The sequence below is a fragment of the Aureobasidium melanogenum genome (genome assembly GCF_000721775.1).
Source record: "Aureobasidium melanogenum CBS 110374 unplaced genomic scaffold scaffold_26, whole genome shotgun sequence".
Classification (NCBI taxonomy): domain Eukaryota; kingdom Fungi; phylum Ascomycota; class Dothideomycetes; order Dothideales; family Saccotheciaceae; genus Aureobasidium; species Aureobasidium melanogenum.
The window spans coordinates 306,416-331,681 of NW_024470078.1; the positions used below are offsets into that span (position 1 = coordinate 306,416).

The 25,266-nt window shown below is 49.9% G+C and overlaps 11 protein-coding genes across 11 annotated transcripts; 8 read left to right on the forward strand and 3 right to left on the reverse strand.

Annotated features, from left to right (window-relative positions):
- Positions 1-285: 285 nt before the first annotated feature.
- On the forward strand, positions 286-970 carry M437DRAFT_57352 (CS-domain-containing protein; the record flags this gene model as incomplete). The annotated part of the gene is made up of 3 exons (XM_041023212.1): positions 286-510; positions 564-855; positions 912-970. 3 exons carry the CDS (start codon positions 286-288, stop codon positions 968-970), a joined length of 576 nt encoding a protein of 191 aa, XP_040876293.1.
- A 317-nt stretch (positions 971-1,287) lies between these two features.
- Positions 1,288-1,908, forward strand: M437DRAFT_24435 (uncharacterized protein; the record flags this gene model as incomplete). The annotated part of the gene is made up of 2 exons (XM_041019071.1): positions 1,288-1,425; positions 1,477-1,908. Coding segments are annotated over 2 exons (570 nt in total), but the record flags the coding sequence as incomplete, so codon positions are not given.
- A 1,383-nt stretch (positions 1,909-3,291) lies between these two features.
- On the forward strand, positions 3,292-4,780 carry M437DRAFT_57237 (uncharacterized protein; the record flags this gene model as incomplete). The annotated part of the gene is made up of 5 exons (XM_041023184.1): positions 3,292-3,447; positions 3,494-3,737; positions 4,055-4,056; positions 4,120-4,258; positions 4,314-4,780. 5 exons carry the CDS (start codon positions 3,292-3,294, stop codon positions 4,778-4,780), a joined length of 1,008 nt encoding a protein of 335 aa, XP_040876295.1.
- An 853-nt stretch (positions 4,781-5,633) lies between these two features.
- Positions 5,634-6,931, forward strand: M437DRAFT_11912 (PAP2-domain-containing protein; the record flags this gene model as incomplete). Its single annotated transcript, XM_041018635.1, has 8 exons — positions 5,634-5,701; positions 5,755-5,781; positions 5,837-5,875; positions 5,938-5,979; positions 6,035-6,282; positions 6,342-6,518; positions 6,579-6,738; positions 6,790-6,931. Coding segments are annotated over 8 exons (903 nt in total), but the record flags the coding sequence as incomplete, so codon positions are not given.
- Positions 6,932-9,005: 2,074 nt separating this feature from the next.
- Positions 9,006-10,317, forward strand: M437DRAFT_78399 (uncharacterized protein; the record flags this gene model as incomplete). Its single annotated transcript, XM_041026984.1, has 2 exons — positions 9,006-9,861; positions 9,917-10,317. The coding sequence occupies 2 exons, from the start codon at positions 9,006-9,008 to the stop codon at positions 10,315-10,317; spliced, it is 1,257 nt and encodes a 418-aa protein (XP_040876297.1).
- Positions 10,318-11,994: 1,677 nt separating this feature from the next.
- M437DRAFT_57365 (uncharacterized protein) lies at positions 11,995-13,164 on the forward strand (the record flags this gene model as incomplete). The annotated part of the gene is made up of 2 exons (XM_041023215.1): positions 11,995-12,327; positions 12,421-13,164. The coding sequence occupies 2 exons, from the start codon at positions 11,995-11,997 to the stop codon at positions 13,162-13,164; spliced, it is 1,077 nt and encodes a 358-aa protein (XP_040876298.1).
- A 639-nt stretch (positions 13,165-13,803) lies between these two features.
- On the reverse strand, positions 13,804-14,745 carry M437DRAFT_57505 (uncharacterized protein; the record flags this gene model as incomplete). The annotated part of the gene is made up of 2 exons (XM_041023240.1): positions 13,804-14,305; positions 14,357-14,745. 2 exons carry the CDS (start codon positions 14,743-14,745, stop codon positions 13,804-13,806), a joined length of 891 nt encoding a protein of 296 aa, XP_040876299.1.
- A 1,789-nt stretch (positions 14,746-16,534) lies between these two features.
- Positions 16,535-18,363, reverse strand: M437DRAFT_78402 (acyl-CoA dehydrogenase NM domain-like protein; the record flags this gene model as incomplete). The annotated part of the gene is made up of 4 exons (XM_041026985.1): positions 16,535-17,009; positions 17,064-17,824; positions 17,873-18,202; positions 18,262-18,363. 4 exons carry the CDS (start codon positions 18,361-18,363, stop codon positions 16,535-16,537), a joined length of 1,668 nt encoding a protein of 555 aa, XP_040876300.1.
- A 641-nt stretch (positions 18,364-19,004) lies between these two features.
- Positions 19,005-19,445, forward strand: M437DRAFT_87890 (RmlC-like cupin; the record flags this gene model as incomplete). The annotated part of the gene is made up of 2 exons (XM_041028728.1): positions 19,005-19,074; positions 19,129-19,445. 2 exons carry the CDS (start codon positions 19,005-19,007, stop codon positions 19,443-19,445), a joined length of 387 nt encoding a protein of 128 aa, XP_040876301.1.
- A 57-nt stretch (positions 19,446-19,502) lies between these two features.
- On the reverse strand, positions 19,503-22,275 carry M437DRAFT_87891 (uncharacterized protein; the record flags this gene model as incomplete). The annotated part of the gene is made up of 2 exons (XM_041028729.1): positions 19,503-21,352; positions 22,233-22,275. 2 exons carry the CDS (start codon positions 22,273-22,275, stop codon positions 19,503-19,505), a joined length of 1,893 nt encoding a protein of 630 aa, XP_040876302.1.
- A 269-nt stretch (positions 22,276-22,544) lies between these two features.
- On the forward strand, positions 22,545-24,601 carry M437DRAFT_57295 (ANTH-domain-containing protein; the record flags this gene model as incomplete). The annotated part of the gene is made up of 5 exons (XM_041023201.1): positions 22,545-22,592; positions 22,659-22,899; positions 22,956-23,143; positions 23,191-23,302; positions 23,358-24,601. The coding sequence occupies 5 exons, from the start codon at positions 22,545-22,547 to the stop codon at positions 24,599-24,601; spliced, it is 1,833 nt and encodes a 610-aa protein (XP_040876303.1).
- Positions 24,602-25,266: the final 665 nt, after the last annotated feature.

Consider the following 25,266-nt stretch of genomic DNA (forward strand, 5'->3'; position numbering starts at 1 on the left):
GCATCGCATGGCATGCTCGGAGACATGACATCTGGGTTGGAGGGCTCCTCTTTGTGTACGTGATCCGGTTACTCATGTAGCAAGAGAAGAATAAGTTCAAACTGGACTTCTTTGGCAATTGCTCGATAATGGGCAGCTCCAAAGAAGCATCCGATCGCTCTTTCCCTTGACACATCATCTTCTGCGGCGGCCAAAGCTTCACCTCCGAGCGTTGATGAGCAGGCGGGGCAGTCGCAAAACATCCATGAAGCTTCGTTAAACATTCCCCTCAATATCAACACCAAAATGTCGTCTTCACCAACTCCCTCAGAACGCGAAGCTGCCGACAAGGCTTCTGCTGCCCGTGAGGCCGAAGAACAGGCCAAGCTTCCCTACAAGTGGATGCAGACCATTCAGGATGTAGACTTGACTGCTCAGGTTCCTGGAAACCTCAAGGCCCGCGACTTCGACATCAAGATCACAAAGGACCACCTGCGTGTCGCAATCAAGGGCCAGGATCCCATCATCGATGTATGCCTCATACCATCTCCCTTGTCTGGACTCTGCTAAAGGCCAGCAACTAGGGCGACCTCCCTCACCCCATCTATGTCGACGAATCTACCTGGACCCTAGAAACCACCCCCTCAGGCAAGGAACTCGCTGTCCACCTCGACAAGGTCAACAAGATGGAATGGTGGGCCCACGTCGTCAAGAACGCTCCCAAGATCGATACCTCCAAGATTGCCCCTGAGAACAGCAAGCTCAGCGACCTTGATGGCAACACCAGATCCATGGTTGAGAAGATGATGTACGACCAGAAGCAGAAAGAGATGGGTCTGCCCACTTCTGACGAGCAGAAGAAGCAAGAGATGCTTGGTGTGTACAACCTATCCGCCTTTGTCAGGTCCAGTCTTGTGCTAACCTGCAACCAGAAAAATTCATGGCCCAGCATCCCGAGATGGACTTCTCCCAAGCCAAGATGTCGCCGTGATATCCTCGATAACATGAGGATGATCCAAACACAAAACTGCCTTCATGTGCATAGCGTAGAGCAGAAAAAGAACATATCAATGAGAAACGATCAACGTCAACCACCGTCAAAACTCCGAAGTCTCTACAAGATGCATTGTCACTCTCACTGTCGTAAACAGAGTCTCACATCTCCCTCTTGGTGCCTCCGCTGCGCACGTCCTTCCAAATAAGCGATAAAACAATGCACCACCTATCTAGAACTGTCTCACTCTGCCATGTTCAGCTCTCATTGCCATCAGCACCATCATGGGGTCCGTCGAGACTCTCAGATCTTCCAGATTGTTGAAGTTCTACTCGAGCAGCCGATACTCGGATGTCACTGTCAAATTAGGCGATCTATTGCTGCCCGCGCATCGGATTATCCTTGCACAGAACTCTGTCTACTTCAAAAGAGCCTTTCTTGGACGCTTTCCTGTAAGTCTGCATACGTGAGCTCGACAAAGCTTGGCTGATAAACCTATTCAGGTCGCGTCCAGCTCCATCATTGATCTAGGTGAAGACGACGAGCCTGATATGGTCCGTGCAATGATCAAGTTCATGTATGGTGGTCGATACATCGACTACAGTCGTTTGCCTGGCGGGAATATCGTAGAAGCAATGGTCGACATGTTTGTACTGGCTGACAAGTACGACGTTGAGTCTCTACGAGTTTCTGTGTGCAACCACTTCACCCGCGCAATGGACATTGCCTTCTCTAATGTTGGCAAGAACCTTACTTACCAACACTGTTTCATCACCTCGATTATTCCTAGGATTTGCGGACCCTCTGCCCTTCAGCTCGCTGACAAAACACTGCAACAATCCATCCTGGATCTATGCAAGGAGCATTGGACGACACTGCATCGTGATCCTGACTTCTGCACCTTGTATGGTACTGGGCAGTTGTTTGATGGTGATCATGTCTCAGAGCTTGGTCAATACCTTCAGTCGTTACTCGACAGCAGTGGCAAAAAGGTACGCTTAGAATGCTGGCGAACAATTCCAGAGTAAGGCGCACATTTTGCATGTTTCACACTCATAAACTAAACATCAATTGGAAGCAGGCCTCGTTTCGAAGAATGTTTCGAAGCATTGTCCGATGTTCAAGTCATTTATGGTGCTGGTGAAGCGTTCTTCGCCCACAAGATCCTTCTCTCCGTTCATTCAGCATGTTTCAATGACGTGCTTGAGCAATCTTCAAATGTGAGTGATACTGATCCAGCTGTCCCATGCTTCATACCCATCAATATACTGAGACTGACACGATTGCAGTGTCACCGCATCACTCTTGATCGAAAAGACAACCCCGATCTGGTTCTAATCATGCTGTACGAAATCTATGACCCCGACCATGTAATCAAACTGGACGAATGGGCAGCCTACATCACAGAAATGTGCGCTCTGACTCAGAAGTACGGCCTTGAAAACTCCAACACCCGTCACCGCTCCAGGTTCTTGGAGGGCATGAAAGAAGGAACGCACAAACCGAGCTATCCTTTGGCAGTCGCTCGCGTCTGTGGTCCAGACTCTTCCGCGGAAACCCATACAAAGCTGTCTGAAGAAGTTTTCAAGCGCTGTGTCGAAGACGCAAAGACCTTGTTCGAAGAGAACAAAACGTTCTTGAAAATGCTTGTTGGAGGAACATTATTCAACACAAAGTATGCTGGACGCTTTGCTGCAGAAATGGCTGGAATTCACACCAACAAAACATGAGCCTGGAGGCATCAATGCTTCTTCATGGGCTGCATTTTCTTCAATACCAATGGCGTTTCCTTGTCGTCGATTTCCTTTTCTTTCAGTAGATGTCAATCTTACATCTTCACAACCGCAAGTGTCTCCCGTTTGCTTCTTTGAGAAGAGAGGAGCTACAGACTCAGAACACTAGTTATACATTCTAATGCATTTGTTTCTCTTTCTTCCTAAAATCTCGTTTCACTGCGGCCTGGGTCTTTCTCCTGTGGTCCCACGAAATAAAGTAAAGGAGTGACTCAGAGCAACTGAAGGCGATAGTGGTGTACGCTGTTAGTGAAGCAATCGATGTCAAAGCAAAGTCAGATCAGACAAACTAAACTGCCACCGCGCAGAGACTTGGACGTGAGACCAAGTTCGCTGCGACCTGTTTTGGAACTTCAATGCGACTTCCATCAGCAAGTGAGATTCACAAACAGGTCGACGTCCACAAAGACAATCGCGCTTTCCCACTTTCATCAACACCTCTGACTTCGCTACTTCTCTGCGCCATCCTGCCAACTCTCCACACTTTTTTGATTCAATCGCACACTCTTCTCTGAATCTCACGCCATGGCATCAGTGGATAGCCTCACGGCTTCCTTCTACGACAATGAACAGTACTCGGATATCACCATCAAATTCGGCGAACATCGGATCCGCGCGCACAAAGTCATCCTCGCGCAGCAGTCTGGATACTTTGCCACTGCATTTCTCGGTCTCTTCCAGGTAAGTGGTTCTTACTAATGATGAAGTGCTTGACTGACTCAAACAGGTTGCATGGAACACTGTCGTCGATGTGGGCGATGAAGACGATCCTGGACTGCTTATGGATGTGATCAAATATCTGTACCACCATGGATCCATCTATGATCAGATCAAACGCCCGGTTCGAACGATTGCTCTACAGAAGCTCATCGATGTTTACTTGCTGGCTGATAAATACGACATTCAAGGCCTTCGTCGAAGAACAGCCGCGGCTTTCAATGAAATGGCACTCACCGACCTTCGTAACTTGCGTGACAAACGTACATTCAAGAATACCTTCATCGAGCACATCGTCAGAATATGCGGACCCTCTTGCTTGCAGCTTGCCGATGACACGCTACAAGCCCTGGTCATGCATCTCTGCCAGGCATATTCTTCGCCGCTCTTCAGTAACGAAGAATTTCTCCAGCAATACATGAAGGGAGAGATATTTGACAGTAAACGTGCCGCTGAGTTCGGCGCGAAACTTGGAAAAGATCTGTTCAAGAATCAGAACATGAAATATGAAGAGCTCAGCCGCCACACGAAAGATTGGGACCCTAGTCTGATAGGAGTCGAAGCGAGACAGAGGTGGGTCTGATTTACCATCTTTCTGATGAATGCTGACAACAAATTCTCTCAAGGAACACAAAGAACTTCTTTAATGATAAGAGGTTCTCCGACGTCTCTATCGTTTACGGCGAGAAACAGTCGATTGCGGCTCACAAAATCGTTCTCGCAACCCACTCGCGCGAGTTTCAGACTATGCTCGCAGGCTCACCTAAGGTCAGTGGTGCTATCGTCGGGACATCAATAGATTGATCCGCTAACCTCACAAAAGAGCGCAGAGATTGACCTCAGTAATGAGCATTGCTCCGCTGCGGTCGCAACTTTCATAGAAGACATGTACATCCCCGAATTCCCGGTCCCCGATGTCAAGCATGATCCATCATTCTTCGCTGGACTGTACCTGCTTGCGAGAAAGCATGGACTCGAGACAAAGGCTCGTGCTTATCTGAGACGCTTCAATACCGCGATGTATCAAGAGCCATATACGGAAAAGTACCTCGCTTATATTGCAGATTTCTGTGGGCCAGGTTCATACAGATACATTGACACAGAGCTTCCAGAAGAAGCTTTTGCCAATTTTCTAGATCGCATCATCGAATTGAGAGACGAAAGAACAAAGAAACTCCCCTATGAGACGCTTGGGCAGAAACTTAAGGATGGATCTCTGTTCAATGCCATGTTCATGGGGCGCTTCGCTAACGAGATGACTTCTCGTTATTTAGGATGTGAGTTGGGCGATGATTGAGGCTGATGCACTTTTTAATTCTTGTGGGCCTGCTGATCTAGTCGAGCTTGACGAGGAACGTGATCTGTTTGCTACAAGACGAATTCACTAACAATTGTAAATAATGAGGTGGCTGAAAATTGAACGTTGATGAGCTCGGCTTCTCGGATGTTTTAGATCCGAGCAAGAGATCGTCAGGGTCGTGGGTTTAGCTAGCAAAATGAAGGTCGACGACGATATTGCCAGACCTCCAAACAGTTCTCGAGAAATCAAATCATCCATACGTGACCTGAATAATTCTGCCACCATTCTCGTGTGTTGTGAATGCCAATAATATGCTCCGTTCTTAGTAATGGTCAAGACGGCTTTACTGTCGTGCTTGTGTGTGAGAAAGATTCAACTTATCATGTCTTTCAGGACTGCAGGACTGAGTGTGTCCAAGGTTGTCGCGAACCAGGATTGCACTGCATGTCTGTATAGATATCAAATCGAGGTCACTCAGAGAATGCTACTCGACACTTGACTCATCACAGCCGCCTAAATTTGTTTTATGAGAAGGTGCAGTAGCCAAGCGCTTGTCTTGGGACCAAGCCTCGATCACAGCCACCATGAAACACGCATCGTTCTATGTTTGAGGAGGTGACTTGTTAGCTGATGGGCTGAGCGCATAGAGGTCTTCTACTTCTCCTTCCCATCCTTTTGCCAAACGCAAAGGCACGCGACTCAGCATAGCTCTTTCTTTCCGAACAGTGACATTCTTCAGTCAGCTCGGTGTGGGGTCACAGACGCACTGTCATCTTGCTCACCTCCACCTCTTTGCTCACTTTGATTTGTCGTTTGACAGACATATCATTCTTATGATATTATCGCTGAAATGGATGCCGTGCGAAGGATGAAGTTGCCCTTTTCGAGCAAGCCATTGCCTGCAAAAGTGGTGATATCGTGAGTATACATGTGTCGCGTGCCATTTTCGGGAGGATGCTGACTTGCACCAGATACATCCTGGACTATGTGATTATTGTGTAAGACGTTTTGAGCAAGATGTGTTTGGCTCATCTAACGACATGCGTTCAACAGGGTTCTGGCGATTCTATTTCTTGCTATTGACAAAATCAAGTAAGACCAGCCTGCGTAAAGCCAACGGCCCAAAATTGGAGACTAACATTGCGTTTTTATAGTGGCTTCCGACAACATTTTGCACTTCAAAATTACACATTACAGTATTGCGTCTTCGACTTCAGCTTCCTAGGGTTATCTTGACTAACTTCGAGGAAGATATCCTTATGCAGTACACGAACGAGTGCCGGCAGGCATATGCTATATCATCGTTGTCATATGTCCCGCTATCATCATCTGCTTCTGGACGCTAGTGATTGATGGACTCTTTGCACACTCACAACCTACCGACGCTGAAGGCACTGGCAGAAGAATCGGACGCTACAGACTCGTCGACAGGCTATGGGAACTCAATTGCGGCATCCTGGGCTTGGCCTTATCAGAAGGCACCGCTTTCGTCATCACAGGTAGGTTTACACAAGATGACGACCTTCAGGAAGAATCGATCAGCTCATGGATGGCATAGGCACACTCAAGAACACCGTTGGCAAGCCACGTCCCGATCTTATTGATCGGTGCCAACCGAGAGTCGGATCAGTTGACCCGTCTCCATACGGGCTGTCGAACTCGACGATATGCACACAGACCGACATGAGCATCCTGAGAGATGGCTTCAGAAGCTTTCCTTCAGGACACTCGAGCAGTAAGTGGCTTTGGAGGATATGACGAAGAGATGGTGATGAGCTGACGTGTTGTTCCTCAGGCTCATTCGCTGGACTCTTCTATCTGTCATTATACCTGGCAGCCAAGCTTCATATCTGGGACTCGAGAGGTGAAGTATGGAAGATCTTTGTAGTCATCATCCCGTCTCTCGGCGCCGCTTTGATCGCAGCAAGCAGAATCATGGACGCGAGGCACCATCCGTAAGTGAGACATTGATCATCTTGGCGGTCGAAAATTGACACGCATTACAGCTTTGACGTGATCGTTGGGAGTCTGCTCGGTATAGCATGTGCTTGGCTATCGTATCGTCAGTACTTCCCACCTGTCACAGAGACCTGGCGCAAGGGCCGGGCGTATCCCATCAGGACCTGGGGACAGGAAACGGCACCACCGCCAGCAGCAATGTCAACGGCATACGAGCCGTATGGCAGACAAGGAACGGACCCGCAAGGACTACCGTCGCAAAGAAGACACATGCAGCTTTCGAGAGATGTAGGCTCGGACAGTCAAGCGATGTTGGCGACGCATGCAGCACCGTTCCCGTCTGGGGGATTGGCTGGCTCGGGGTCTGACAGACGGCGTGACGAGTGGGACGCGTCTTCAACCGAAGAAGATGAATTTGAATTGCAGCAGCAGCCCAGGTATCCACCAGGTGCGGTGATGGGAGGGTCGACGGCGTACCTGCCTCGTACGCACGTAGGCACGGCAGCAGATCAGGTCTGAAAGCTTGGAATATGTCTGACAACGCGGCCGGCGACATGCCACACGCATCGACGAGCAAAGGGTTGGGCCAGGTCGAGCAGGCTAAGGCGTAAGGCTTGAGGCTCAAAATTCGTAAGGGGGCTAGAGACGCATGTAACGCACCGAGGCACATACGTTGTCAACGTACCTAGGTCCTATTGAGGTGTCTTTGGTTATCAGTATGCGCAATGCAAGAAATCCATAGTTCGTACAGCAACAAGCAATGAGTCATATGAGCATGGCAGGAGGTCGCACAAAGGTCCCCTCTGTCAAGTCTACTTCAGGGCAAGTTCTCCCCGATGTATGGACTGCGTAACGAGTCACTTGATGTGAAGCACACGTCAGCGTGGTGCTGTCAAAAGACGTCTTGCGTGGAGAAGAGGCGCAGCAGCATCTGCAAAGAAGCAAGAAAAGCCAATATACTACTACATGACATTATCAAAAGCCTATTGCTGTATCGTGTCATTCCTGGTCACAGTGGAAGATAGGTCGACGATGAATGCTGTAGATGATCAAGCGATTATCAATTGCAATCAGAAACATCTTGCGGGGCACAGCCAATTCTTGCCTGCAGGACATGCTGCTGATCTGAAATTGATGGAGGGGCACGCGTCCCCACGTCTGATGAGGTGTGTGTGGATGATCAACGAATCAACACAGCAAAAGAAACAGAGCCAGGGACAAGCGTGGGGATGGCTTGAAAAAAGGGTTACGAGTCATGAAGGGCAAAAAGGGGGCTAGAGCTACAATAGGCAAAAAGCGGGTGGACGGCGAAAGTGTTCACACGTCAGCCTCCTTCTGGGCATGGCCCTTCAAGCAACAGACCAAACGGCTCCAAAGGCTAGACATGCAAGCTTGGTGCTGCAGGGTGGGTTGGAGAAAGAAGATGGCGACTGCTATGTGGCAAGTCAAGAGCAAAAGGATACAAGAATACGAACAAAACAAAGAAAAGTGGTTCTGAAATTCGGCGGGCGAGTATGGATGTGTTTGGACATTCTCGAAAAATAGACAGGGAGTGTTTCTAATGAGCGTCAGGTCGACGGCAAAAGAGTGGTTGGCTTTGATGGCTCGGCAGCGGTCTATCGACGCCACGCAACGTGGGAAAGATCAGATACGATTGACAAGGCAAGACAAATTCTGGAACAATCAGACAACGATTGATATGGGCATCTCTGCCTGAGGTAGCAAAGGAATACGAAGCATAGACTTGAGCACGTTATCAGATAGACGGCAGAGTGGATTTAATTGCTGAACAAGTTGTCGCAAAAGGACGACGTGGACGGGGATTGGGTGGGAGGACATTGCAAATGCGGAAGGCGTCGTCAGCCTTCTTCAATGGTCCAAGCGTTAGAGTGCGCGTCGTGTTCGCCGGTGCATTGCGTGGCCGCGAAGGCAGAGGCTGACCATAATCTGCCCGTCTCTCTCGCACCTGCCTTCGTGCAAACCATCGTCGCTCCTTCTCGAACACCGTCCCTCTGAAGCGCCGTAACTCGCGCCTTCTAACGACATAAACAGCGACCCGGTCGACCGCTGATAATTCGCCCTCTTGTAAAAAGTGACGATCTAGGTGCCAAGGGGCTGTGCAATCCATCATACCCACCCACTACGACACTCGACCAGCCGCACGCCTCGCACTTTCAACCTTCGCATTCTCTAACCACCACCACGGCTCTACGGATTCTCACATCGCTCTCTATCGAGACGGCTCCGTCTATTTCTTAGAACCATGGCTAGTCGCACACCGAACAGTCGAGGACGGCGCCCAGCAGTACCCGAAGGCCTCAATGAGACATGGGCCAAGGATCTGACGGACCAATTCCGTCGTGCTCTCAGCACAAAGCGCATGAATGCACTCACCAGGAACACCACACAACAGCAGCAACAATCGCCAAATGCTCCGCCCTCATATTCGTCTCTCCGCAACATCCCGCTGGTCGCAACCGCCCCCTCAGACAGAAACTCGTTGCGCTTCCGTTCCATGCTCCTGTCCCTATCCAACACTCCCTGCAGATGGGAGAACCCTGGTCTGCTGGACGAAGCCCTTCGTTCAATTCCTCTGGAACGTATTTACGACCAAGCACAAGAAGAGAGCGACCTTTTCCTGGCCGAGGCTGCATCATTAGGACCTAACACCAAGCCTGCCTGGGGCTACCAAGACTGTGTCGTTAGAGCTCTTATGAAGTGGTTCAAGCGCCACTTCTTCCAATGGATCAACAACCCCAAGTGTGGTGCCTGCCATGCACCCACTATTGCCGTTGGCATGGCCGCTCCTCTTCCCGACGAGCAAGCCCGTGGTGCCAATCGTGTCGAGATCTACCAATGCTCCAACGCTCAATGCCAGGTTCACGAACGCTTCCCACGCTACAGCGACGCTTTCGTCCTCCTTCAAACACGACGAGGACGTGTTGGTGAGTGGGCCAACTGCTTCAGCATGTTGTGCCGTGCCGTCGGCAGCAGAGTCCGCTGGGTATGGAACAGCGAGGACCACGTATGGACCGAAGTATACAGTGAGCACCGTAAGCGCTGGGTGCACGTCGATGCCGTTGAAGAGGTCTGGGACCAACCTCTTCTGTACACACATGGTATGTTCCATCTTCAATACTTGGTTGCTTGACATGTTCTAACATCTTGTCTCAGGCTGGAAGAAGAAGCTTGCTTACTGTATCGCCTTCTCTGCCGATGGCTGTCAAGACGTCACTCGTCGCTACGTGCGCAACTTTGGAAAGTACGGCCTACCAAGAACAAAGGCTCAGGAGAGCGCCGTCCTCCACATCATTGCCGAGATCAAGAACATGCGCCGTCGCGACATGAACAAGACAGACAAGTTCCGTCTTGAGGGCGAGGACATCCGCGAGGACAAGGAGTTCCGTCAGAACGTCATCGAGAGCTTGTCAAGAGAAATCTGCCGCATGCTCCCTGGCCGCCCAGATGCAGACATGCTCAAGGCCCAAGAGCGTGCCAGAGAGGCACAGCTCGCTCGTGCTCGTAACCAGCAGAACGCCCAATTCTTCAACCCTCGCGATCAACAGCAGCAATAACCTATGTTGTCTTGCCTCGACCCACCTAACCTTATAATCATTACTTAAAACCTTTTGGAATCTTCTCCTCTCTACGGCACAACCTCTTCGAGCTTCGACATTCTTCCTACCTATACTTTACATCATACATATCGGAGCCATTCACGACCGCGCCGACAGCTTCAACCTCGATCTCCTTTGTTATGCATTTCCTACCATCTCATCTTGGAACTTCCGGCGTTCGGGACTCGATCTCGATGGGAGACGAGACTTGTTTTATGGGCTATACCACGTTCAAACCTTTCGGGCTCTTGGGGGGTATACGATTTCCTGTTTATGTCTGCTTTGCTCGGTGTTACAGGCGCTTTGGGTCTATCCTCTTCTACATGAGAGTGAAGACCTTGTTTTTGATTACAATGTCTAGTGTTTTTCTTGTCCTGTCGCTTGACGACTCTGCACAGCTTCTTCACTTCTATCTTCACCCTTTTCTTCACACTGTTTCTTTTTGGCATGACGCTGGGATGTGGAAGGGAACAACCTTTTCTTATCTTTTCTCTTATCTATATCTTCACGAGATCAAAGAGGTGGAAAATGGGAAAGGGAAAATGATGTCGACTCTTCTGTTCCTGGCTATGGCACGAACATGCAGTTACTTGGATCATGATATAGAAACAAGGACAAAATCGTTGCTGACGAGCACAATTTTTCAAAGGCTATACAATCATCACCATCGTTGTTTCTCGTGTGACTGTGACTTAATGGTATGCTAGACTGTACAGGTGTTGCAGCGCAAAACTGCGAGTCAAGAATCGATCACAGGGCAAATGTGCATGCGTAGGTCATGAAAAATGGGATGAGTTGCGTACATAAGGCGACGACGAGCTTTCGTTATCATGAGATCATTCTCCAGCCACAAGTCTTGCTCGCCCTTATAGACCAGCCAGTTTGCTCGTAAGGCGAGTGCAAAGGTGTTGTCTTGGCTTTTGCCCGCCCTGCCACGAAGTTCTAAAAATAGTGTCGGGTTGGTCTACGGAGAAAAGCTCACAATGGCCGCGTTGCCTTTGTCTGGGCACGCAAGAGAGCACTGTCAGCCGAAGAAGTCTCTTTTGCCTGGGCCTAGACGATTGAGAAAGGTCGTGGTATAGGATGACTTTGCTTTAGGTAGGAGATTGCAAGAAGAGGTGGAGGAGGTTGGAGATGTGTTTGATTGACCTCCCAAGGATGCTGATCAGAGCCAAGGATTCATGGTGCGATTCACCCAGTGAACGGACAGTGCACCGCAGATGTTGGAAGAGCAGCAGCAAAACGTACGTCAGCAGTGTTTGCGCAGCCACCCCTGCGGACAAAGGCTGCGGCAGCCTGACTACGAGTCTAGAGGATCGCCTGTGCCGTGCTGAGTGCGTGGAGTGTTTTGATACAAAACCTCTTTGGTTCGCCTGACTGGGAGTTTTCCATCCTTCCTTCCTATAACATTCGCTTGGGCTGTCTACCCTTCCAGCGTCGCCACAACAACAGCAATTCGCTTTTTCCGACAACGCCTGTTCCACTCTCAAGGACCCTTTATTAGCCACCTCCGCAAGTTTCACATTCGCCATATACTTTCTCGACATTGGTTCTTGGAAAAAAAAAATATTAGCGAGACACACCTAGGAAGGACCAGTATCAACACTAAACAACTTCTATCAACTTCCAGCAAACATGGGCAAAGCAGGGCGTGCAGTATGCATCTTCACGCCGATGGCGCTGACTATTGCCTCCTTCGTCTGCGTTCTTCTCATCAACCTGGGTGGCATTGATAAACACTCGACAACATTAAACGATCTCCATTTCTTCAGCGCCGACTTCTCAAATTTCACAACCGACAGTAGTACCTTGGGTACAGTGATCAACCTGGCCAAGGAGGAAGGTTTCATCTCCAACAAGTACGAAATCTTCCTCTGGAACTACTGTGACAGTGGCAATGGCACAAGCAGTACAAACATCACTCACTGTTCTGCTCGTCAAACCGGTTTCTGGTTCAACCCCTACCAGGTCTGGAGTTTGGAGAAGGCTCTCAACGCTACTGAAGATGCTGCTTCGGATCTTGCAGGTACTAGTGATAGCGGTGTTCTCTCCCAACTCGAGTCATATGTCTCTAGCAATGCCGATGCTCTCTACGACAAGGTTCTCGACAGCAGCACCCGCAAATCAATTGACCTGTACAAGAAGGTCAGCAAGTGGATGTTCGCCGCCTACTTCGCAGGTCTCTGGGCCTTGGTCCTCACCATCGTCTTTGGCATATTCGCCGTCTGCTCGCGCTGGGGCAGCTTCCTTACCTGGATCTGCGCCATCATCTCGACCATTCTCATCTTCGGAGGCTCCATCACAGCTACAGTCATGTTCAGCATTCTCGTCTCAACTCTGCACGAAAAGCTCAAGGACTATAATGTCAAGGTCAGCTTGTCCGGCCACATGCTTGCCGTGACATGGCTCGCCACCGCCTTCATCCTCATCGCCACCCTGTTCTGGCTCTTCAGCTGCTGCTGCTGCTCCGGCAAGTCCAACCCCCACCACATCCGCAACAAGGAAGCTCCCGCCGCCGAGCTCGGCCTGCCCAAAGCTGGCTTCCTCAACAGAGGCAGAAGCATGAAGTCCGAGAAGAGCGGCGCCGGCTACGAACGTGTCGAATCTCCTTATGCTCACCATCGTGGCGCTTCTGATGCTGTTCCTCTCACACACGTCGACGGTGGCGCTGCAGACTCGTACTACAAGCAGGAAACCGGATATACACATGAGCCTCAGAGTCCTGTGTGGAATGCTAGTGCTGCTCCTTATGGCGGTGACTACCACCGTGGTGCAGCCTATGAACCTTACCGCTACAACCACTAAGTGTGTTTCCTGGATCCCAGTATCCTTGAGATGTACCATTGTTCTTTCTTCTTTTTCCTGTTTCTTACTTCTTTGCATACATAGATCAGATGCCAGTGATTCGGCATATGATTCACGAATGACCCGCTTGTACATAGATACCATTAACGATACCTCAATGAAGCATATTTACCAAATCAAGATCCAGCCTAGTGTTTCTCTCATCGCCACTCTGTCTTGAGTCTGTCAGTTGTTTCTGCTCGAGCATTCGGGGTCTGCGATTGCTAAAAGAGTCGCAAGTTCAGTTTCTCTACACTGGGTAAGAGCAAACATGAGTGCTTAGGAAGGAGCAATTGGAAGAGCGAGCTGAGCAAGAACTAGGAGCACACAGGGAAATAGATCGCTACGACGAGCGATCATTGAAGATAATCAAAAAGATGATAATTAAATATTCTACCCTCGATAGTATACAAACCTATTAACGCAATAGCTCCAATTCTCCATGCAAAAATAACTTAGTGATAGTGATCATATGGCTTCATGCCTGCCTTGTCCTTTCCATAACATAGCTCAAATCCACAAAACATATCCGCCGAGAACATTTTGACCGGAAAAATGCAGAGACAAAAGGAAAAACGCCACACTAGACAAGTCAAACACTTAGGTTGAAGGGTTAAGCAATGCAACAGCCAGTCCACCATCAACGCCTAGACTACTCGCACTAGCGTTTTGTGCACTTCCAACTACACAATTAACTGGTCTTGCTTGCTGCACATCATATACAGCCACATTACAGTTTGACGATCCAACAGCATAGACATTGTAAGTTGCACATAATTCGATGCAGTCGTCAAATGTGTATACGAAGCCAGAAGTCAGGGGTTTGAAATCTGTAGGTTTGTTGGCGTCGCAGTAGCGTGTATATGTCAAGTCGACAGTTGTGGCATTGTCGGAAGGGTTTAGGGAAGAGTTGGTGGAAGGGTTTGAGGTGTAGAGAGTGTTGTTTGCAGATGGACAGGCGGAGAGAGGGATAAAGGTTGGTGTTGATAGTGCTGTTGATGATGCAGTGGCTGATATGGTCGGCTTCATGGAGGCTGTGGTTGGTTCTGATGCAGCGATTGTACGGACACCGCCTGATGATTGTAATGTCGTTGATGACGGTCTGAATGTGTATAAGTATAAGATAGTACGACAAAACAGCAGTGTAACATACGAGCTTTCATTGGCGAGTGCTTCAGTGCCTGTGGCATGAGATGAACTATGCCCTACTGTGCCTCCCACCACCGCACCAACCACTATGAGGACGAACACAAATGCCACGAGCAAGAAGGATCGCATCTTCATCCCAAAAATGATCCGAGGTGGTCTGTTGTTGGTGTCGCGATACTGTTGTGCGCGGAAGCTTGCAGGATAGTCGTCCATACTGGTTACCGGATACTTGTCCGAGACAGGATATACGTTGTCATCGTACTCGAGTCCATGTTCGGGTAACACCTCAGGAGCGTTGTGGTATTGGTATACACCAGATAGTCTTTGAGGTTCATGATGTTGTGGTTGTTGCTGCGAGAAGCGGTGTGGATTTAACTTCTGAAAGGTCAGCATTTTCTATCATTCAGATGACGAAGGATTCCCTCTTGATACATGTAAGGGCAGCAGTGTTGTAGCTATGTATCAACTTACCTCTGTTGATGCCATGGTTCGGTTATAAGAAAGCCAAGATGTTCTTATCAATCAGGTACACCGGTACAGTTTGGATACGAACGACGGTGAGTTGACGGAAAACGCGTAACGGGTGGAATGGTTGGATATTAAAAGAAAGACGGAGGATTGAACGATACCCACAATGAGGGATAAGAGAGAGACAGATAGGCAAAACAAGACGATGGACGCTTGGGACAAGAAGACGAACGGCGTTCAGATCGCGAACGGACGAAACAAAACGAGGGCGACCAAACGCGCTGCATTGAGGGGGATCATAGCAGAAAAGAAGACGATCGTCAACAAGGAGACCAGCGCTGTACCTGTGCCTGGGTTGCTGCATCTGCATACCCTAGCCTTCGGGACCGCCGCTTTCTAAGTCCAACGTCCTGATGAGCTTGCAGAGAAGAGGTAAAGATGGTCCGGGCAATGCATGTCATACTCCCTGTCCAAGAACGCCCAAACGTCAGAAAGGCCTACCGATATTGCGTTATACTACCTGGAGATCCCCGATCGCAAGGTGTGGATCTCCCGCTGTCCTCACAGCCCTGCCACGATGAAGAAGTAAGATAAGGCGTCTCGACTTCGAAACATGGCTTTGCTGTGTTGACAGTGGGTAAAAGGTCAGCTAGAAGGAAGCAAAGGACACGATGTGGAGATGGCTGTCTAGCCTTTGCCTCGTTGGGTAAGGCTGTTGCACAACCATGCAGCTTCGCCGCGCCGTGTCACACCGACGATTTGGATCTGGTTACATACGGCCCCCTGAGAAGGATCATTGCATGTTTGGTCGCACATCTTGGTTTGTGTTGCTGAACGAATGAGTTCCCATCGTGAAAAGCGAGTTTGGTTTGGTGATGATGGCGTGGACAGAAAAGGCAACGGACCGCTCCTTCCCGCTTTTTGACAGATCAACCTCCAACATTTTCCCCACCACTGTTCCTGCCAAAACACTCACATCCCAGATGCTAAGAAGGATCAATGCTAGAGAGCCATGCATGACACGGTCAGAGGATCTAGTGGGGTTCACGCCCTGCAAAAGAAGAAGACCAAAGAGCCGACAATAAATTGACCCAAACGCGGAACCAATCCAGGCAAATCTCCCGCGCGCGTTCTTGCAAACAAATCTTTCATGCATGTCATCTAAAGGTGCCCACAAAAAGGGCTGAAAAGCAGAAGCATGACTCTGTTCTTTCCGAGGGGTTTTAGTGACGCATGTCTTGCAGCAAAAGACTCTTACGCACGAAGAAGAATTCCAAATGTTTTGATCGAGGAAACTCCGCAATGCATTGAACTTTTTCGATCTTGCCGCTCCATCTTGACTGCAATAGGCAGAAAAGCACAGGGAACTCTGCATGAGCGAGCTTCGATATGAATCAAACACGTCCCAACCAAATTGATGACATGTCGAATGGGCTTGCCGGCGCGTAGCTGAATCATGCAGAGCATCCATAGGTAAAAATCTCGCTTGTCTCGCATAGAGAGTGACAAGCACAGTGACCACAAGAACCCAAAGAATCGGAATAGACGGGCAGTTGCACTTGCGAAACGGATAGTGATGTTCTCATTTCAGTTCATATCAAGGGTATCGCTAGTTTACTTGCTCTCGAACCAAGCCTAAGGCGCTGAATTGCGGCTGACGACAGAGATCTTGAGGCATGGAACCTGTTCGCGCCCTTTGTGTAGCGGTGCACACTTACAGCTTCATGCCCAAAGCCTTGTGCACCCTCAGGGACTGGCGGATGCTCAGATCCAACATAATCTCCTCACTGCCACCGGGGATGGCGTATGCTCTGACATCTCTGTAGAGGCGTTCGACCTTTGCGCCCTGACCACCACGGCTGTAACTGAGACCACCAAAGATCTGACTGGCCTCGCGAGCGCAGAACTCGAAAGTGGTGGTTGCTTGAGCCTTGAGACCGGCAATGGCACCTCCGAGTTTCAGCATGGCCTCCACTTCGTTCATCTGCTGGCATTGGTAGATAAGGTTTTCCATCCACGAGTACGATGCTTCGATCTGGCGGAACATGTGGGCCAGCTTGAGACGGATGACGGGGTGCTCGATAAGCTGCTTGCCGAAAGTGCGTCGCTTGTGGGCGTACTTCATCGATTCCTCGTAGCAGACGCGCGAGAAGCGCAGGCACTGGATGATGATACCAATACGTTCGTGGCTATAGCTGCTGTCAGTATTCGTTCTGTATGTGTCGGCAGCTAGTGAAACTTACTTGAAGTTTGTCATGATAACCTTGAAACCTTGATTTTCCTTGCCAATCAAGTTCTCGACTGGCACCTTGACGTCCTCGAAGGTGACATATGTTGTACCACTCGACCAGACACCTTGGCAATCCATTCTTCTGGTTGAGACGCCGCCAAAGCTGCGCTCGATGAGAAGAACACTGATACCGTTCATGCCCTCGCCACCAGTGCGAACAGCAGTGGTGAAATAGTCGGACCAGACACCGTTGGTGATCCACTTCTTCTCGCCGTTGACGATGTAGTGCTTGCCATCGTCGCTCAACTTAGCCTCGCAAGTGACGTTGGCGACATCAGAACCAGCATCAGGCTCGGTGATGGCCAAACAGATTCTCTTGTCTCCGCTCAAGATACCAGGCATGATCCTTTCGACGAGCTCTTTCTTTCCGTGCTTGAGGACGGGAGGAGCACCGATACCGAAACCACCGATCAGATTCCAGACGAAGCCACCACTGCCAGCTCTTGAGATCTCGTCGGTAAGAAGCATTTCGTGGAACAGATCCCACTTCTCTGGGGCGACAGACTTGACACGCTTGTCGGTGACGTGCGTGGGGTAGTGAACACCCAGGAGACCAGCGAGGTAACCGCGTTCACCCATGGCCTTGTATACTGAGTCTGGAACCTTCTTGGCCTCGTCCCATTCGGTAACGTTTGGTATGATTTCATTTTCCATCCACTCTCGGACTTCGGCGCGGAGATCGGCGTGGGATTGGTTGAAGTAGGGCGAGTGGTACTGTAAGTCTGTTAGTATGCATCCTCAGTGTAGACCAGGACAACGTACAGATTGGTACCAGTTGGGGTCGCCACCAGGGATCAGGTCACCAAATTGGTCAAGAGCTTCGGCGGCCTCTCTGGCGTCACGTCCGGGCTCAGGAGCCACGAAACCGGGCTCGGCTTCAGGCTTGACAATCTCCTTCTCCTTCTTGGCTGCTGGGGGAGGGGTAGCAGGAGGGGTAGGTGGTGCAGCCTTTTTCTTCGAGTCGAGAGAGCCGATCTGGAGTTGCTTCTGGTACTTCTTCAGGATGGCCTCATTGTGGTACTTCCAGAACTGCTTGCTGGCATCCTTTCCAGCTACTCTTTGGAGGATCTTCTTGCCACCAGGGTGCTCTTCCTGATCGAAGGCGTTAGCATACCGAATCTTGAGCCCTTCAACCGAGGCTTCCATCTCACCTGGAACTTGGTCATATCATAGACATCCTCGTCGACAATGATCCAGAGGTTGTCGGCCTTGTTGTGCGATTGCACGTCGGCCTTAGAATATGTGCCTGACATGTTGTATGATAAATGTATGTACCCGAAGGAATCAGGAAGCTTAGTAGAGGTCGAAGACACAAGCAAGGGAGGGAAGGAAGTCAAAGGGTAATATCCGTTTTCCTTACTTCACATGTCAGCCTTTTGACATTTCATCTACCTCATCCGTCCACCCGCTAACAACATACCTTCAAGTCACGAGGAGAGACGAGTCTTGGTAAAGCTCAGCAGAAACGGACACGGGAGCGAATCAAAAGGCTGTTATTATGTACCCCCTGCCGAGGTACCGAGGCAACTTTCACATGTTTCCCCAGCTTTTTGTCCATCTCCGCAATCCGAAGTCCGCGTCTGTCCATGAGCGCCGAGGACCGCTGTGACATTGCATACAAGCTTGCGACATGACATGCGAGACTGTGAATGGCATCAGACCGACTCGTTGTCGGACTGAGAACGTCGTGTTACTTATGACTGGCCTTAATTGATGACCACGACAGACAGAGAGAGTCCATTATGGACATCCGTAGCACCCGTCAGCACAAAGGCAAGTCATTACGTCAATAGAAGAACAAGCCTAGAACAAGAACCATGGGGTTCCACGTCCCTGTCAACTACTCCAGTTGCAACATAATCTCAACATCGAACACTCCTGTATCACATCAATCATGGCTTCAAAGGAAGTGCACGTCGTCAAGTCTGCCGACATTCAACCCTCTACTTCCGGCCAGACAGATGGTAGGCAAAATTGCACGCCCGACATCACCATAAATCATAGCTAAGATATACAAGGCATGACTCGCATGCCAGCCATCACAAACCTCTCATCGATTTGTAGCTCCATAATGCTGGCCTCTCCTCACTCTGCTTCAGCAGTTCACCACCACGGCGCCGAAGATACCATCGTCTATGCTGTTCGAGGTCAAGGTGCCGTCGTTAGTGAGGGAGGCAAGAAACGCCAGGTCTTGAAGCCAGGAGATTTCGCTTTAATTCCTGCGTATCAAGAGCATCAGGAGGTCAATGACGGAGATGAGGAGGTGCAGTGGGTGATTGTGAGGAGTGGTACTGAGCCCGACGTCGTCAACTTGGAAGGATGGGGTCAGAGTTAGAGTGATTTTCTTTTTGGACTACTTGTACATATATGATACAGTTTGAGTGTATACAGATTATTCTCGAAGCTTCAGATGGTATGTCTTGAGTTGGTCTTCGGTCATGCGTGTCGGACTCTTGACGAGTAAATCCTCTCCCCTTCCACTTTTTGGGAATGCGATCACATCGCGGACACTTTCCTTACCAAGCATGACAGCGATCAGTCTGTCGAATCCCAATGCCATGCCTGCGTGCGGTGGGCATCCTGCTCGCAACACCTCAATGAGATGGTCAAAGTCTTTGAGTCGTTCCTCGCTCATCTTCAAGACCTCGCGAAGGACGAACTGCTGCATAGCCACCGAGTGGATTCTGCGACTACCACCTCCAAGTTCGACTCCATTTACTACCAAATCGTAGTGCTCTGCTTTGACAGCTGCTGGGTCGGTAAGCAGTAAATCCACATCTTCAGCTGTTTTCGGGGCTGTGAAAGGATGATGCGTGGAGCTCAAACCTGCAGCGCCACCTTGACCAGGCTCGTTTGCCACGGAGGGCGAGAATAGGGGGAAGTCGGTGATCCAAAGGAACTCGAAGCCTTGAGGAGCAGGCATGTAGTTGTGCTGGACAGCAAATTTGTGCAGAGCCAGGCGCAGATTGCCTAATGGTGTTGAGCCGCCTGCATGAGGTGCATTCTTACGAGCTTGAAGGACGACCAGATCGCCTTCTTCAAGATCCAATGTCTCTTCTATTGTTTCTGCGGCCTCGAAACCGAAAACCGAAAGGCCGGAGAGTGGTTTGCGAGGATCGTAGATGAAGATGCCGGGCTGTCCTTCTGGGTTCTCGTTGAAAGGCTTGGCTTCTGGCGAGTCCATGAAACGAGTCACAAATGCACGGGTCTCTTTTGCATCGCCTGAGATGGGTATCTTGAGCACCTCGACAATCGGATCGAGTAGCGGACCAATCTTGCGGATCAGATCCACAGGTAGCATATACTCAACACGTTGAATCTTGGATTCAAGACGCACATCAGGCTTGTCGGAGCCATATCTTGACATCGCATCTTCGTATGAGAGTCGCGGGAACGGGTCACTGTGAGAGATTCCAAGGAGTTTCTGCCAGAGCGTCTTGACAACAGACTCCACTGTGTTCATCACATCCTCTCCAGTTGCGAACGACATTTCCAGATCCACTTGTGTGAATTCAGGTTGTCTATCAGCACGAAGGTCTTCGTCTCGGAAGCATTTGGCAAATTGCACATAGCGAGGAATACCACTTGCCATCAAAATCTGCTTGTACTGTTGGGGACTTTGAGGTAAGGCGTATGCTAGGCCAGGTGTGCGAGTAGGGACCAAGAATTCGCGAGCACCTTCGGGAGTGGACTTGAACAGTAGAGGTGTCTCAATCTCGACAAAGTCCTTGGCCTCGCACAATTCTGTGCGTAAGATGCTGGCTGCTTTACTCCTGAAAGCTAGTGCATCCCGAAGCGGCTTCTCCATTCTTAGTTGTAAGTGCCTTTGCTCTGCAGAGAAGACTGAGTCTTGGGTGACCATAATATCCTTGGGGAAGTGGTTTAGTGGAGAGACTTTGGTCAGTTCAATCTCGACATCTGTTATTTGCTTGACAGCTCCTTCATCTGCTTTGGACGGAGACGGTTTGGCCTTGCGACTCTTAATTTTGCCCTCAATTGCTACTGGCGTCTCGACGTTCAGCGTACTGAGTCTCTCAAAAACACTTTCTCCCTCGGTGCTGGTGGTCTTGTTCGAGGCGACCAATTGAATGGAATGTGATAGAGTTGTACTCCGCAGTTCGGCAAAGAGCAGATTCTTGCCAGCCTGCCGTTGTGTGCCGAGATAGCCATGGAGCACAATATCTTCTCCAACTTCTCTAGAGGCTACATTCTCCAGTTTGCAAGTTGCTGAGGGAAAGTGGACTGAAGGAGATAGTTAGCATGTGGTCAAATGTCGCTCATGTTTTGCCTCACAATTCTCTTTGAACTCAGACAACAACTTATCTGCTTCCTCGTTTCGATACCTTCCAGTCAAGGAAAAGCTTCTTGCATTACATGTTGATGCTGATGGTCGGGTTGCCCACGACCGGCGAAGGGGTCTCAGCGATACATTTCGAAGGATGCGTCCGCAAATTACTGCCTGCGGAAGCATGCTATGCAGCATCAGGGCATACAATGTTGTCCTCAAATCAAAAGTGAATACAATGGCAAATATCAGAATTGGATCTCATGTCCATGATGGCTCATTAAGAAGTGACGGGCCAGGCCGGCGGGACAGCCGAGATTTTGCCATGGGCTCGTTTTCTTCGTCGCGCGTCGCGATGGATTTGAAACTTTTCATGACCTTCCAAGTTCAAAAAAAGTGAGTGCACGTTTGCTACAACCACGAGGAGATTCATGACTAACAAAGCGCGCAGATGATGAAAGCCTAGTGTGTATCAGTCGAGTCGTCCGCAGCTTTGTTATAGAGCTCTCCTCTTCGGAGGCCTAAGTGGCTCTATGGCAGAGTTGCGGCGGCATGAGATCTGCGTTCGGCACACCACCTTGTTACCAAACGGACGCGAAGATGGCATCTCTGATTCTATTGCTACTTGGAAGGTTCTCTGTGCCTTCAACCCATGTTGGTAGGTGTGGTATTCGATTAGATAGTCCGGTATCATTTTTTCTCCATTTGTTCTTTTCTCTTTGTTGTTGGTCAAGTGTCACGCTAGTGTCAACCTCATGAAGTTGGTGGAACTATTCTTCTATTCCACTACCTTCAACGACCAAGCGAAGAAGAAACAACATCATCAACAGGTTGCACATCCTTGACCAGTGGGAGTGCGACCGTAACATGATTGTGACATGGTTGAAGTCAGTTCATCTGATGTGAAAATGTAGCAAGATCGAACGTCATCCAAGTCATCTTGCCGGCAGCCGGGGTTTAGCGTGTTTGGCATTCCGAGATGACCGAGTCGCGCCCAAAGTTGGCCAGGCTATTGCAAGAGCTGTCCTTGTTACACCGTTCTTAGACGAACGCGCTTGCCGTTTGGAAACAGCATGAACTAGACAGCGCAGACTACCCGCCACGTCCCTACACTCCTAGACAGCACGAGCAGTCACGCGCGCCGAAGCAATGTCGAGCTCGGTCGAGAAGTCGGTCAAAGGCGGCACCAAGGTCAAGGTACGGCTACATCAACGCTACTGCACCTACCCACCCTTCAAGGTCGCTGACGGTCTTCTTCCATAGCTTGCGCCGCCCAAGTCCAAATATGTCGAACACATTCTCCTGGCCACGTCTGGCGGCGAGGCCGGTGTCGCCGAGATCTTCCGCACATTGAAAGAGCGTCTACGCGACACGACCTGGACAATCTGCTTCAAGGCTCTAATCATTGTACATCTGATGATCAAAGAAGGAGAGCGCGATGCAACTCTCAAGTACCTGGCCGCTGCGCCCAAGAACCGTCTGGCCATCAACAGCTATACCGATGGTAAGCCTCTTCTGCATATCCTAGTCTCATACGTGAGCCCTGACACGGCCAAACAGTCCAGACACAGGGTCAGAACATCCGCCGATACAACAACTACCTCATCCAGCGCGCAGAGTCTTTCGCCGACACTCACGTTGACCACATTCGTAACCCTGGTCGCATGAAGAACCTCTCTATCGCCAAAGGTCTCTTACGAGAGACCGAAGCAATTCAAGACCAGATCAGAGTCTTGATCAAATGCGATGTGCGTACCACGCTCAGCTCTCAATCTCACAATCTGACACTTTACAGCCTCTTGAAAACGAGCCCGAGAACGACATTTCGCTGATGGCATTCCGCTTGCTCACCAAAGATCTGCTCGACCTGTTCACTGCCATGAACGAAGCTGTCATGAACATCTTGAGTCAGTACATTGACGTTTCAACTCTGCTTCAGACCTCTGACACGCAATTGCACAGGCCACTATTTCGAGCTCTCAAAACCAGACGCCGAACATGCCATTGGAATCTACAAAACCTTCGCAAAGCAGACAGATCAAGTCGTCCAATATCTCAGCATTGCCAGACAATACGAACACATTACCAAGTTGGAAATCCCCAAGATCAAGCACGCTCCTACGAGTCTGGCCAACTCACTGCAAGAGTATATCGACGATCACGACTTCGAGACCAACAGACGCCAGTACCTGGCCGAGCAGCAAGCAAAGTCTGGCAAACCAATCAAGTCCTCGAGATCAGTTACTTTCGCTGAAGCTGAGCCAAAGCAAGAGAAGGCTGCACCCGCCGCTTCTCAACCACCTTCCAAAGGCCCAGCTCCAGATCTTATCGACTTCTTTGGCTCAATCGAAGAGCAGCAGCAACCCATGGCTCAGGCTTCTACTCAGCAATATGCGCAGCCAACTGGTCAGCCTTTCCCTCAGATGTACGGTCAACCAACAGCCGATCCTGGTTTCCAGACAGCTCAGTCGACAAATCCCTTCGGTGTGCCGCAGAACTCGCAGTTTATGGCTCCGCCCACTGCTCAACTTCAACCACAATTCACAGGTGCTGGATTTGGTGGTTATGGCCCTCAACCCCAGCAACAAGTGCAGCCACAACAGACCGGCTTCTCCTCAAATCCTTTCCAATCCACGGTGCAGCAGCCTTTCCAGAGTCCGCCACCTCAACAACAGCAACCGCAACAAACGTTCATGTCACAAGATCCATTCTCCATGCAACAGCAGCAGCAAGATGCTTTTGCTATGCAACAGCAACAACCACAAATGCAGTCACCACCACAACCAGTTCAGCCGCAAGCCACTAACCCCTTCCGTCAGTCGATGATGCCTACTGGTCAGATGAATGGTCTCATGCAGTCGCAGCAGACTGCTCAGCCTCAGCAGCGTCAATCGAGCAACCCATTTGCAAGGCAGGCGCCCCAACAAGACTCCATGCAGACTGGCTTCCAGCAGCAGCAGCAGCCATTGCAAGCACAGCCAACAGGAACAAATCCCTTCGCGAAACCATCCCCTCAGACATCGCAGCCGACAGGACAATCGCCATCATTCCTCACTCCTGCCGTTACTGGAAGTACAAATCCATTCAGACAGTCTATGTTTGTGAACCAGCAGACTGGTCAAGGCTGGCAGAACACTCCACAAGCAAGCATGGGAGGATGGGAGCAACTGGAGACCGTCCCTGTCTTCCCTCGACCCGGACAATAGACGGATATGCAGCAATGGGTTCTGCACTGTTCGAAATCTACCTTTTATATTTCAAACTGATTTCAAGGGTCTTTCTTTTGCGTTAGCGCGGCGTTCATTGTGCAGTGGCTATAGGTTGCCACGGAGGAACTACCCAAGAAGCATAGATATGGCGAGCATTGGACATCTTGTATTCAGAGAAGTATACTCCATTGACTAGATACCCAGTCGCCTTGGATTGAAGCGCGATCCTTGCAGCATAATTTACGGTTGTCTCTTCCAAATACTCTTCCTAGCATCGCAGCGAAGACATGGCGTGAATTGGGGAGATAAGTCTGCGTCAAGTCATGCGTTTATAGCAGCTTCCGATCTCGGCGCTGAAACAAGTTTGTTCTGTTAGTATGCCTAGTCAGTGCCTACAGTGGCCTTCCTATAACAGATTGGCGCGGCTCTTCCATCTCCAGAATCTCAGAGAACGGAAGACGGCATGCAAGATGTCACCGCAAAAGTCAATATCAGGACCCGCGATCAGCAGAGATTTAGACGTTTTGGGAAGGTGCGAAATAATACCCTAGTGGTTGTTCGAGCAATTGTGAGCCTCTCGGACTTTATCAAACTTCTCTGCGCCATCAGATCGATTCAGCATAGCCCTGCTACTCCAAATTACCAAGAAACACACCAAGACC